General features: G+C 36.7%; 1 protein-coding gene across 17 annotated transcripts in view; it reads left to right on the top strand.

The window, feature by feature from the left end:
• Window positions 1-12,991, top strand: part of UBR5 (ubiquitin protein ligase E3 component n-recognin 5) — an 80,548-nt gene that overhangs the window by 18,962 nt on the left and 48,595 nt on the right. For 16 of the 17 annotated variants that reach the window (XM_084510585.1, XM_084510584.1, XM_084510594.1 and 13 more), the window contains 3 exons: window positions 2,399-2,588; window positions 3,992-4,151; window positions 10,898-11,047. In XM_084510585.1, coding sequence (XP_084366711.1) covers window positions 2,399-2,588; window positions 3,992-4,151; window positions 10,898-11,047 — 500 coding nt within the window. The remainder of the gene's footprint in view (window positions 1-2,398; window positions 2,589-3,991; window positions 4,152-10,897; window positions 11,048-12,991) is intronic. The other variant, XM_084510586.1, reaches the window with a different exon arrangement.

The raw sequence follows: 12,991 nt of genomic DNA, 5'->3' as shown, positions 1-12,991 counted from the left end.
TTAAGCTATCTAATAGGATAGTGGCATCAAGTAAAATGAGTACTTGTGCAGGTAGTCTTCATTATGTATACTTACGGGCTCTATGTATTCATTTTTTTGCTTTCTTCTCCTCTGCCCCAAATAATATGCTGGTTTGTGTTACTTGGGGTCTTACACATAGTAATAGGAAGGAAACATTTCAAAAAGTTGTCATTCAGAACCTATAAAATTTTCTATACGCTAGATATACTATATAGACTCAACATTTTATCATTAGCTTTAAAATTGATGGTGTCCCTTCATATAGCAATGTAAATTGATCTTCTTTACATAATCACTATGAATTTGTTATGTGCTTTTATAAGAAGTTGAACGTGTTTTTCAAAGGTTCCTAGCCACAGTAAGGAGACTTGCTGTTAGAAACTGTATTTTCTGCATGTGAATGTTTTGTTAAAGGGAACTACACCTCTTCCTTCAAAGCGAATTTCTTGTTTGTTACCACATAAGCTGATTTCACTGAGGGTTCAGTTGCCTGAAAGATATCCTGTACCCCAACTTCCTGTGAAACCTGGGCATCTGAACCTAAATCTGTTTGCTAAACTTCAAAGGCAAATTGGTACTGTCGTGTTCAAAAACCTGCTGTCAAAAGTGTAGGGATTTCTCCTCAGACTAGGAATGTGCTGAGTTTTTTGTCTGAGCAGAACGAGTTAAAGTCACTTGAAGCTATGTGCTCAGGAGACCAACCCTGGAGAGTTCCTAAGTTCTTTCCCTTGCATGTTTTAGAACTCCCCAAACTCAGAGTAACAGCAGATAGTCTGTCTGCTCTGCTAAATGAAGGGAGTACTTGCTGTAATAACCTGAATCTGAAAATGTGCCAATGGTGGAATCCTTAGATCACATCATGGGATTTGGAAGATTGCTTTCATGCTAGTGGGCAGTGAAGAGATGTGAAAAAATGGTAGATAAGCAGAAAGATTTCAGTTCTCTTTGTATTTATTTTAGGTTTAGGGAGCTTCAGTAGGAATAGCCGTGTCCCAATGATTTTTTTTTCTCCATAGATCTTTGAGAGTATAGTTTTTTTAAGCTAAAGTTGTATAACAGAAAGTTAGAATATTTCAGGCGAATTTAAGTCCCCTTGAAAGGAGTCCAGATGAAAAGAAAGCTTTTGTAAACACAAGGGAAGTACGTTTTATGAAGACAACATTTTTGTATTGAGGTTGATTGGTAGATTTCCAAACTCTCAAAAGGTGCTCACCTCTCAAAGAGGTGAAGGAATGAAGCCTTTCCCTTTTAGGGCTATTAAATGCTTCACCTTTTTTTCTTCAAGTTTTCTTGAAGTTTTAACCACATTTTAATAAGCTTTTAGTTACACTAAAAATAACATCTGAAAATGGCAATGTGTTAAGTCAGTGGGTTTCTCCAGATCTGATCTCACTTGAGGTAGTAAAAATGCACAGTTAGTATAGTGTGAATTTAAAGAAAATGTTTTTGTGATAACTCTTAATTATCAAATTAGGACACACTTGGAATATTTGAGTTATATTTATAGTTTTAACTGTTAGAGCTCTCATGTCTGTCACTGACAGTTTATAACTTAAAGTAGAGAGAAGTATCTGTATTGGTAAAATCTAGTATGTAAGCTTTTCTTTAAACCCACATCTTCCATGCTGAGAGTTGAATTGGAAACTTTTGTATAGGAAGAACTTCTCTTCCCTCAGCCCCCTTTCGCGCCTTTAGAAGCTAGTTTATTTTAAGTAAAATATCCCTCCCCCCCCACTACTATCTATTTTTGTGGGCTCTTTTTCTATCTGATCAGACAAGATTTTTTTGCTGAAGCCTTCATTGTATTACTTAGTGTCTTGTATTGGGCTATTGTCTGTGTGGTTGCTGGCTAGAGTCCTGAAAATGCAGATGTCTGACAGGGCCTCATCTTAGGTGGATGCTTGAGTAGTTCTGCAACCGTATGGTTCTTGTCTGAAGAAAAGAGCAGGATGCTAGTGATTAACTTAAACTATAAAATGTGAGACAATTATTTTTACCTAATTAGCTTTTGTATCTACAGGTGACATACTTTTAATGGGAATTTTAGATACTGTTTTGAAGAACATACCTACTGACTCACTGAAATTAAAAAAGCTGCTTGTTCAGTCAGTTTATGCATGCCTTTGCAGCGCAGGGGATGCTGATTTCACCAGTAGCCATAGGCCCAAAGTAGAGTATCTCAGAACTTTATCAATTAACCTGGTGTTCATATTACTAGTTTTGAGAGAGACTTTCATAGCATTTGCCTATGAAGTCAATCTCCTGTATTTTTCAGAGACTGTCTACAAGTTATTCTTAATAAAACTGATGCCATATTTCTTGAAATCTCCCCAAATACGCTGCTATAAAGTACATGCTTCTCTCTAAATCTTTTTAGAAGTCGCTGGAGTTCAGGGGTCGGTGGAAGTGGAGGAGGATCTTCTGGTAGATCATCTGCTGGAGCTCGAGATTCTCGAAGGCAGACCAGAGTTATACGCACAGGACGAGATAGAGGATCTGGACTGCTGGGGAGTCAACCACAACCAGTGATTCCAGCATCAGTCATTCCAGAGGAACTCATTTCACAGGTACGTGAGCTAGAAGCTTCTTGTTTTCAAAAATATGGACAGGAAGGTGCTTTAATAGTACTGCATTTTCTCCAAGGAATAATGGTGTAGGTTTGAAAAGATGGACTTCTAGTTGAATTGCTTTTATTCTGAAATGCGTAATGTGAATGACAGGCTACTTTTGGATATTGGAATTTTCGTTTCCCAGACTTCCAATGAGGCGAGGTGTATGTTCAGTCTTGATGATAAATGCAGCGTGTTGTTCATTTGCAGATAAAAGATGTACTGAGAAGGTCAAATATTTGAGAATCGTACCAAGCATGTAGATGATAAAGTTAAGTTTCTTAAGGGAGTGTAAGGAAGGAGGAGCAGATTGGCTTTTTTTTTTTCCTTGTTGGATAAAAGGAGATACCCATTTTAGATTGAAATGAAGGACACTAAACATAATTAATCTGTTAAAAATACTAAAACATTTTCTTCATGGACACCTCCACTTAATTTTTTAGTTAAATGTAACATGATTTTCAGGTTCTGCTTTTACATCTTAATGCGCTAAAGCCTGGATAAACTGATAGACTTCATGTTGTGTGATATGTGATGCAGCAGTTTGTTGAAACAACTCTGTTTCAAGGAAAATGTAATGAATGTATTTTAATTCTTAGTTCAAACCAAGTTGCTGGCCTACATGTAGAATACAGATGCTAGTTACTAGGCTGAAGATAATCCTCTCACGTGCTTTGAGTGGCCTATAGCATAGCTGGCACAAGATAGGAGCTAGCAGCCTTGGTATCTACAGATACACCAGTGACAGAGTGGCTTCCTGTCTCTCTTTGAATTCCAAACTTAGTAAAAGCCGGGAGATTTTCACAGAAAGTTTCTTTTGTGTTTGCAGTTTTCTAATAAAAACTTAAATGTTGCAGAAACCACTGAAGGTGAGCCTTTAGAAACAGGATGATGAGAAAAACAGGGGAAATGGCTACCTCTTTAAGGACAGTGGAAAGAGAAACCAGTGTCAAAAAGACAGGGTTGGAGGTCTAGTTTTGGAATAACAGTTGATGGCAGAATTCTGACATATTTAAACACTTCTATAGAAACAATAAGCAAAATCCAGTTTTGAGAATATTCTGTTTACCTAGTGCATTGAGCATTTCAGGAAGTAGTTTCTAAGGTGACCCATAAGGAAGTTCAGCACCAAAGTCAGAGTCCAGTAAGCCTAACTTGAACTGAGAGGAAGTTAAATATCCAGTACAAGATACTGAGAAAATTCAACGTGAGCCTTTGTTTGTATGCTCTTTGATTGACCTCTGGAGAATTGATAGTAGCTCTCTTGATTTTATTAGACTTCCTTTAGTGTTAAGTATCCTTATATTAGGAATGGTGTTTGGTGAGCTGAAAATGACTAGTGATCTATTCTGCTTTGACAGGCACAAGTTGTTTTACAAGGAAAGTCCAGAAGTATTATCATTCGGGAACTCCAGCGAACAAATCTTGATGTAAACCTTGCTGTAAATAATTTGTTGAGTCGTGATGATGAAGATGGAGATGATGGGGATGACACAGCAAGTGAATCATATCTTCCTGGAGGTTTGTATCCTGCAAATTTTGATAAGGAAATGTCAATGTGTCCTTATTTTCCTGTATTTAAACACTCACAGCGTGCTCTGTGCTGTGCAAGGTATGCAGCGAAGACTTCCTTAATTGTAGGAGCAAAGTCTAAAGATGCAGAAAACAAAAGATACACTGGGATGTTTCGAGGTATTAGGTTAGGCATTAATAACTGTTCATTCTGTGGGTGGCAAGAAATTGAATTTAGTTATTTTTTTAGGATTCCAGGCTTTGTAACATCAGCATTACTGACGTCTGTATTTTGTTTCTCAGTGAGTTGCTGAGACTGCTGTGTGGCTTGCTCATAGAAGCTAATTCTGAAACCTTCCAGTCACTTCAGTCACTTGCATGTTTGTTGTTTTTTTTACCACTAACATATATTCCTAAGATACAGCAGTTTTTAGAGCAAAGTTAGGCTGCTTTTTTTTTTTTTTTTTTTTTTTTTTTTAAAAACAAAATTTAAGTTAGGGCAAAATGGTTTACAGTTACAGTTAGACTAAGAATTTATTCTTTGTCTCAAGTACCCCCTATAAATGCTGGAGTATTCTGGCAATGCAGGTATAATGCTGTAATCGAAGTCCAGTTGTTCTCGGAATATTGTTTGCCCCATGAAATCGATTTTTAGGGAAGACTTTGAGTCTTCTTTTGCATTGGCCAAATGATTTAGGTAATCTGACTTTTCTTGTTGAGTAAACATATTTGAAAGCACAGCAGCCAAATCTAATGTTTGTATTAGATGCACTGCATGATAAGAACACATCTAAACTCTGACTACGTACTAGTTTTTCTTTTTGTGTGTCAAAATGACATTTTGGTATTTCTCTAATAGATATTTTTTCTGCTCATCTGGTTCACCAGGAAGGTTCATGGGCTTCCTCCATCTTTATCTTGTCAATCACATGATTAGACAAAGGTTTTTTGTTCTGCAGCAAAGGCTTTGTAATTCATTTGTCTCTTGGCTTTAGTTGCATCAGTCAAGCTTCTTTGTTTTGCTGTAGGATCAAGAATCCTCTGGTGAAAAATCCTTAATATGAGTCTTGATTTTAGCGATCAGTTTTATAGCAGTAGATGCATTGGAAGAATTAAATTCTCTCAACTCTTTGCATGTATTCAAAGCAGGAGTTCTTACTCTAAGCATACCAGAGCGTGTTCCTACAGAGCTTGCCTTCAGAAGGCAATTCACTGTTAGTCATTCACAGTGAAAGTTCCTTTTAACTGTACTAACCAGCTTCCTTACAGCATTAACTGTTCTCTTAATACCTCTTGGGATCATAGGAATCAGTTAACAGGGACTGTCTGACAACCTGTGGCTAGTAGCTTTTATTAGAAGGTTCCTGCACTGCGCTCTGTCTCTTGTATTTGAGATGATAGCTTGAACGCAGACTTACACTGTCTTCAGTAAACAACTTTGTCCTTGGCTTTATTTAGAAGGCTTCTCACCTGTTTAGGCTGATCTTTCCTACAAGAGATCACAACCTACTATTTTTCCCCTTTACCCACAGAGGAACTGGGCTATCTTTTCTCCAGTTTTTGTGAGAAAAGGGGTAGAAATGACAACTGAAATGAAACTTGACATGTCTTAGCCCCAGTCTGTCTGCAAAGATGTAATTCACAGTTTGTAGAACGTGCTGTGCCTTCTGTGTCTGTCTTAACTTATTTGACTTCTACAGGCAAAAATAACTAAGCTTGTTGTGCAGAAATGGATTTACTTCATAACTGAATGTGATCAAAACATTTGGAGAAGTCTAGCTGAATACTGATCAGTGCTGTCACGACTCTACTGTTGGTATATTAAATAGTACAGATTACCAACCCTTACTTGAAATCTAGCCTGCATGATTATGTGATACAAGAGAACCTGATAGCTGGAGAACCTTGCATGTAGCTCTATGGAAAAATTAACGATATTCTGACCTTCAGAACTACATAGAGCCAGTTTTTAAGTCTTTTGCTCCAGAAACTTTGTGTTCTTCTTATTTGCACTTGTCATCTTGCTTCTGGATTTTCTTTGGGACCTTAAACATCAGAGTTCATAGAAGGAAGCTGTAGATACCCAGTAACTGCTACACACATTCTATTTTTAGTCAGGTATTTATACATGATTCTGAAAGATAATGAACTTCTACTTTTTATGATGCCAAATTTTACTTTAAAGTGTTTTGGTTTTGTTCCTGTCAAATAATAAAAAAAAAAAAAAAGACAAGGCTGTTTTTGCCTCAGGACTTTCTGAGGCTCTTGCATTTTGATTGAAAGGGTATGCTGCTTTTTGCTTTCTCCCTTCTGCATGTCTGGTGCTTTGCTTAGATCAGACTCTTCAATTTAGGTGTTACTCCTCTAAACTTTTGAAGACAGATTTTTTTTTTAAACATGAGAAATAACTTGCACTTGATTTAAAATAAAAAGAAACAAAAAGAAAAAATGCTGAGATTCTTTCCAGGCACTGTGAAATGTGTAAGTTGTTGTTTAATACGTCATGATTTCATGAATATATCAATTGTGATATAAATCCAGTTAGTATTGTAAGGGTTATGCATCTGAATTATTTAAGGGAAGTAAAGAAATGTCTAAATTCTTCCAGAATTCTTCAAAAGTGTCTTAAGTGAAGAGCAGAACTTAATTTTCTGTACAGATTGCCTTCAATAAGTTCTCTTAGAAATTTATTTTTAGAGCCTTGTGTACTTTGACTTTTCTAATCTAGTCCTGTTTCTTTATGATGATTCAGTGAAAGGAATGTGGGTTCATTTGATGTGTAACAAATACATGAGGAAAAAAATCAAAGTAAAAACTACATAGAACAAAATAATTTAGTGTAGAAAAGACTCAAAGGAGTCTAGATTAATATTCCAGCCCATACCAGGTTGTGTTAGAGTATTCTTTCAGGCTTTATGTTCTGTTAGTACTCTCTGGTTCTATAGAATTTAAAACACTCGGTTGTTTGTATAGTTCATGTGTGCATGTTTGCTCAGTAACGCCTTTGTATAGCAGGTTCCCACTACTGGGACTTGAGGAACAGTTTTGGTAGTATCCAGACTAGTTTGAATTTCAGAATCTGAGATGAGTTTGTTCTAAAAAGGTAAAAATCAGTGGTTTTTTTTTTTTTTTTTTTTTTTTTTTTTGGTAAGGAGAGAGATTGGCTTGTGTCAGCAGTATTTACTGTATTGCCTTGCAGTGAGGAAGGATGGGAACCAGAGCATATGTAGAGATCAGTTTAAAACCTGGGTGTTCAGTGGGTTTCCTTCAGGGAAGACAATTAGGTGCGTGTTTGTTGTGGTTTTCTTAGTGTATTTTTTTTTCCCTCTTGGGTTTGAAGATGAACTTCAGTTGGGTAATGTTTTGAATAAGTATCTCTTATCAAGAAATGAAGTCTGGAGTTCTGCTTAAGTCTGGTTTCCTAGGAAACCAAAATACATGTTTTTGTCTTACACTGTCACAGGCTTGCCAATTTTATCTCTGCTTCTTTCAAGTTTGGATTGTGAAGACATCGAATTCTTGTATTTTTCATAAAAATACGCAGCTGAGGAAAGGGGAGACACCTTATGATTGCCCCCTTGATGGAAAACATTTAAACGTGAGCTCAGTTTGAGGTTGGAATTGATCCAGGCAATGCCTTCAATTAATGAATCCATAAAAAACAGTTCTAATGCTACCCATGGAGCTATTGGAAAATTATAATAAAATAATCAAATACAGTTTACGTGTATATTGAAACAGTCTGCTCCTCCTCCTCCCCCCCCCCCTCACTCCCCCCTTTTAAAATGTCCTCTAAAATCTTTTTCCTCTTAATTTTCAATGGTATTTACTAGGTCATAGGTGCTTTCTCACCTAAATATATTGCTCAGAATCATCACATCTAAATCAGTATTTGAGGGGGTTGATTCTGGTCTACCACTGCAATAAGAAACAAAAGATACTATTTCATGGGTTTTTCCTGAAGAGCAGAAAAATAAAGTCATAGAAAATGTTTTTTCCCTTTTTTTTTTTCCCCACCTGGATTCTTTAACTGGATGTAGCCTTGCAGTATCTGTGTTTTCACAGAACTAAAAAATTCCAGTGATCTTTGAAGGGGAGTGGATTTGGCTCCTATCCCTACTGGTTTTAGCACCTTTGTTTGCTGGTATAGAGGATGGAAGAAGGGGGATCTCTTACAGAAATATTGGAAGAAAAATAAAATCTGATATGAAGCTGAAAGAAGAGGGTAAGAAAAGGCTTCATTTCCTCACTTGTCTTAATGCACATGTAGCCAAAAATGCATAGTTTCAGTTCTTAGGTCTTATGGTTTGGATACTTACTTTCCTGTTTGGAAATACAGCTAACCTCAAGATATCTAAAATGCTGGAAAGTACGTGTGTGTGTGTGTGTTCGATGAGTTAGTGCATATTTTCTTTCAGGATAATTTCTAGTTTAGCTTAGTTTAAAGGACATTGTCCATTTTGAATGAGGCTAGTGATTTTTTTTCCCATGCTGGCCAATTCTGTTCCTAAAAGAGATCAAAATTTTTCCAATTTCTGGCTGAATAATGACCAAAAAATTAGAAAGTTGCTAGACTGCACAGAGGTGGAGCTTACCTGGGAAGAAATGGGAATGGTGAATGTGATCATCAGGATAAATGTTTCAGCTGTGTTTCCAGCTCCTGAACTATGGTAATTAAAAGCTGATATTTAAGGTGAGGTGTTCTGCTGCATTATTGTTGTGGAAAACCAGTGGAAAACTGGTAAAATGTGCAACAGGGTAAGGCCACCCTGAGAGATCTTAAGTGTTTTGGTAAGGCAGAGCCTGCTTGCCAAACAAGATTTTTTTTTTAAGTAGGTTTTCTGACCTAGTCAAGGTCAAGGATCGTGTTCTAAAACACAGCGTGTGGACCATACAGTTCCACACTGTGCTTTTAGAAGCACAGACTATATACTCCAGTGGGTTATTTATTGCAAAAATAACTCACAGGTCTTGCTTTGAAGTCCCCAGAGCTCACTATTTGTAGTGCTGTTCTTAGGTGAAACCCTTTCTTCTGGAGACAGTTGTTGATGGCTGGTTTGTCTTAAATTCCTAAACTCCAGAAAATGTAAGGATGACTGTTGTGATTTGCTGGGATGTGAATGGCTCTCACTTTTAGTGTCAATAAATGGAACTGTTAAGTGAATTACTGCTGGCTGTGAGAGAGGACTTAGTTTCTTTTCAGTTTTGGGATACCTTCTTGTTTGTTTTTTCTTTTTCCCCACTTTGCTCCAGACACTGAGGAAAAAGTCTCATAATAACCAGCCTTTAAGGTTAAGAATGCTTTTATTTAGCTTATCCAAACCTTGATTTCTGGTCACTCTTTTATATTTATTATGAGGTTGAGGCTGAGAACTACATGTGTTGAAGATATTCCTTGTGTGCTTTCTGAGGGAAATTGGGGTATGGCCTTCTGTTAATGTCATGAGTGGTTTAAGCAAAGTGCTTTAAGTGCTTCTGCTTCCCAGAGAAGCTCTCCTGACTTTACCTTGTTTGGCAGCCTGGAAACTTAATTTTGGGAGCCTGATTAAATTTTCAGTCAAATTTGTGTGGACTTTTCAGAAAGGGCACAGCTGTCTCCTGAAGCAGCAGCACGTGTGCTGAGGGTGGTGCTGCGTGTGGTAACGTAGCACCTTCGTGGTGCTGTCTGACTGCCCACTTAACTAGGCCTGAAGATTACTGCTGCTGAAAGGGGCGGTTCTCTTCCCACCTGGCTTCCATATCCTATGAAGAATTATTTCAAGGCAAGCCCTGAAATGGCTGGTTGAGATTTGGATATCCCACCTTGGCCCAAGGAGAGGACTTGCCACAGTGATGAGGGATGGAAATAGGACTGTCCCTTCTGTAGCAAGGAGGTGCCAGTCTGGTTTAGCTGTCTTGTCAGTCAGTGTTTCTGGGCTTTACTAATTTTCAGTAGCCTCTTTTGTGGGTGGATAGTAGCTATAGTTTAGTAACCATAGGAAATGGATAGTTCAGTGATGATCACTACTTCAGAGAAATTCAAGTTTTCTGAAATAGTAGCTTAGGTGGTCACGGTATGAGTTCATCTTTCTGAGTTTAACTGTGTAGTATTAAAAATATATATGTAATTTTTAAAAATGTTGCTTTCTTCCAGATAACTGTTTGTTGTTAATGTAGCTGCCATTTCAAGGTTTGTACTGAGAGCTGCAAGCTGCTAGCTTGGGAGTGAAGTATGGCACTCTGAAAGAAACTCTCTGTGGAGGAACTTGTAACCTTTGCCATCAAAGACGTGGCTTTGTGAAGGCCAGCTTTCACCATCAGTTCTGTCCTTCCTTAATTCTAGGTTGTAATTCTAGGTCATCTTTGGAGTTCTGTCTGTGTGCATGAGTGTGTGCACATCTGTGCTTATGTATCCATTTGGGTCAGATGTGTATCCACAGGGCTTTGCTCTTCCAAGAGAAAGGCTAAAGTCTGAATTTTTGGGTTACAGAAGAAAATTGTTTTGGGCGAGACTTCTTTGGGAAATGTGGTTAGAAGAGTGACAGAGAGCAGTTCTTGTAGGGAAACTGGTTTTATGCACTAGTCTATACCATGCTTGATTGTACATGTGGGTGCATAGGAGGCACATGAGTTGGAACTGGTGAATCTGAAGAGCAGAAATTCAATTACTAGATAGGATTTCTTTTGTTGTTTTGATATTTATTTAGTTGATGGTCTCTCTAGCTGATGTTTTAAGTAGCTGATTATTCACTTAAGACCCTTGTCTCCTCTTATAGAGGATCTTATGTCTCTTCTGGATGCTGACATACATTCTGCTCACCCAAGTGTCATTATTGATGCTGATGCTATGTTTTCAGAAGATATTAGTTACTTTGGTTATCCATCCTTTCGGCGCTCATCACTTTCCAGGCTAGGCTCATCCAGAGGTAATTTTGCACCTTTTTTCTTTGTAATAAGTAGCTTGCTGTGCAAAAAGCTAGTGATAGTGCACACTGGTGGTTTAGTTTTTGATTTAATGCGAAAGTAGACTGTGATATGTTGTCGAATGTAGAGTAGACAAGTAGATTGTTGGTCATCAAAATTATTAATGAATTGGTGAATGTCAGCAGGTAAGTTCTGTGAGAACTTTGATAGTCACGTATTGTTAAAAATTAATTTGTCAATCATTGATGTTGCAAGATGTAAAATTTTTGCATGCTGAGTTTATTTTAAACTGTGCAGTGTAAATACCTACTAATACATATAATGGATTACAAATATGTAATTAGGCTCAAAAATCAGTAATGATTGTTGACATGCAGCATTCTTCATCTTTTTTTTTTTTTCTTGGTTCAGGTTACTCTTAATATGCTGTTCTTCACATTTCCCTAAGTATTACATGATGGAGGTTATATTTACGGAATGAGGAGAAATGTGTTTAAAGATCAAGGAGGGAGAAAGAATTAAATTTGATTTTTTTCAATTTGATTTTTTGAAGCATTTTTATAGCCGATTAGAGAGAATTATTAGCAGTTGATACCAAGACCATGTTGAAGCATTTTTGGTTTTGTTTTGTAAAGCATATTACACGTAAAAGATTTAGAACAGAATGTGCAGCAACTTCCTAGCTTTTTGAAGCTATTTTGCAAATACCTAGTGTATTTCAAAACTGTTAATCCAACCTCTGCTGTGATTTTTTTGTTGTTGTTTAGTATAGTTTTGTTGCCTTTCATGAATCTGTTCTAGTATATTAATTGCTGAACATGTAAGTTCCTGTCACAAAGCTACTAGTCGGGGTCAGTGTGGTGATTGCTAGAAGATAAGTACAGTAATTTATGAAGTATATCTGTAAGACAAGCTGTTATGTTTGGCTTATGTAAAAACTTTGCCAATTTTCTAATACAGCAAAAGACCCAAGACTTGGTGTAATTTATTGAAACTGATAGAGTAACGTGGTCATCTCATACATGTAATTCCAGTTGACTTTTGTGAGCATAAGTGAAATACTTAATAGGTTAAATGCATTATGTGCATGTACAAATATTCAGCATCTGACATAACTCCTTCTAAATTCCTCCTTTTTTTTCCTTTCCTAAGGTTATTCTATATAAGACGTTACCACGAATTTTATAATCCTTATTTTCCATGCATAGTTGACTCTTGGAAAGTTAGTTTGATTACCTGATTTAAAAAATTTATCTGCATGAGCGAACTGCAGAGTACTGGCTTTAGACAGTTTGTAGGCCAATTGGAGGGGAAGCATTTTGGTAAGGAACATTTTCCTACAAGGATCCTTTTTAAAAACTTGTCTGACTCTTGAAAAGTTTTCATTTGATCTACTCAAAACAGATGCACTTTAATTTACTAAATCCAGTCCTACAGGATACTGCTTTAAACACAAGGGGTTGGATTATCAAACTTGTGTACAAAAGCTTTTTTAATGCTTGCTTTCTTTAACTTTTTCAAATTACTGTTTTTTTGGAAAGTTATTATGAAACTCTCTAATAAATACTCTTTTTTGGTTTGCATAAATATCTAACAGATGGTATAGACCTAGATTTTTTTTGTTACTTCATTGATTAAAAACAGTACTACAAAACTCTGTATTTTGTACTGTAAAACATTAAATTTCTATGTTTACTCTATCTGGCCTCTCATGATGCAAATGAAAATGCGGTAGCATTTTTGATGATGCACAAAACTATTTCTTTATTTCTAGCTTATTATTTTTATATTTAGTAATTCTAAAGTACATGTGCTTGAAAGGGTTAATATTTTGAATGTTGCATGTCAGGACTTTTTTTTTATTTTTAATCTTTGTGAGTAGATTTAACTGCTGTTAGTTGCATCCTGAAGGGTCTTTACTAGAGAGTGGCTTACTTTTATCCCAC

Source organism: Aythya ferina (genome assembly GCF_964211825.1).
Source record: "Aythya ferina genome assembly, chromosome: 2".
Lineage (NCBI taxonomy): Eukaryota > Metazoa > Chordata > Aves > Anseriformes > Anatidae > Aythya > Aythya ferina.
The sequence above is the reverse complement of the archived record's forward strand: the minus strand, read 5'-3'. Positions and strand labels throughout refer to the sequence as shown.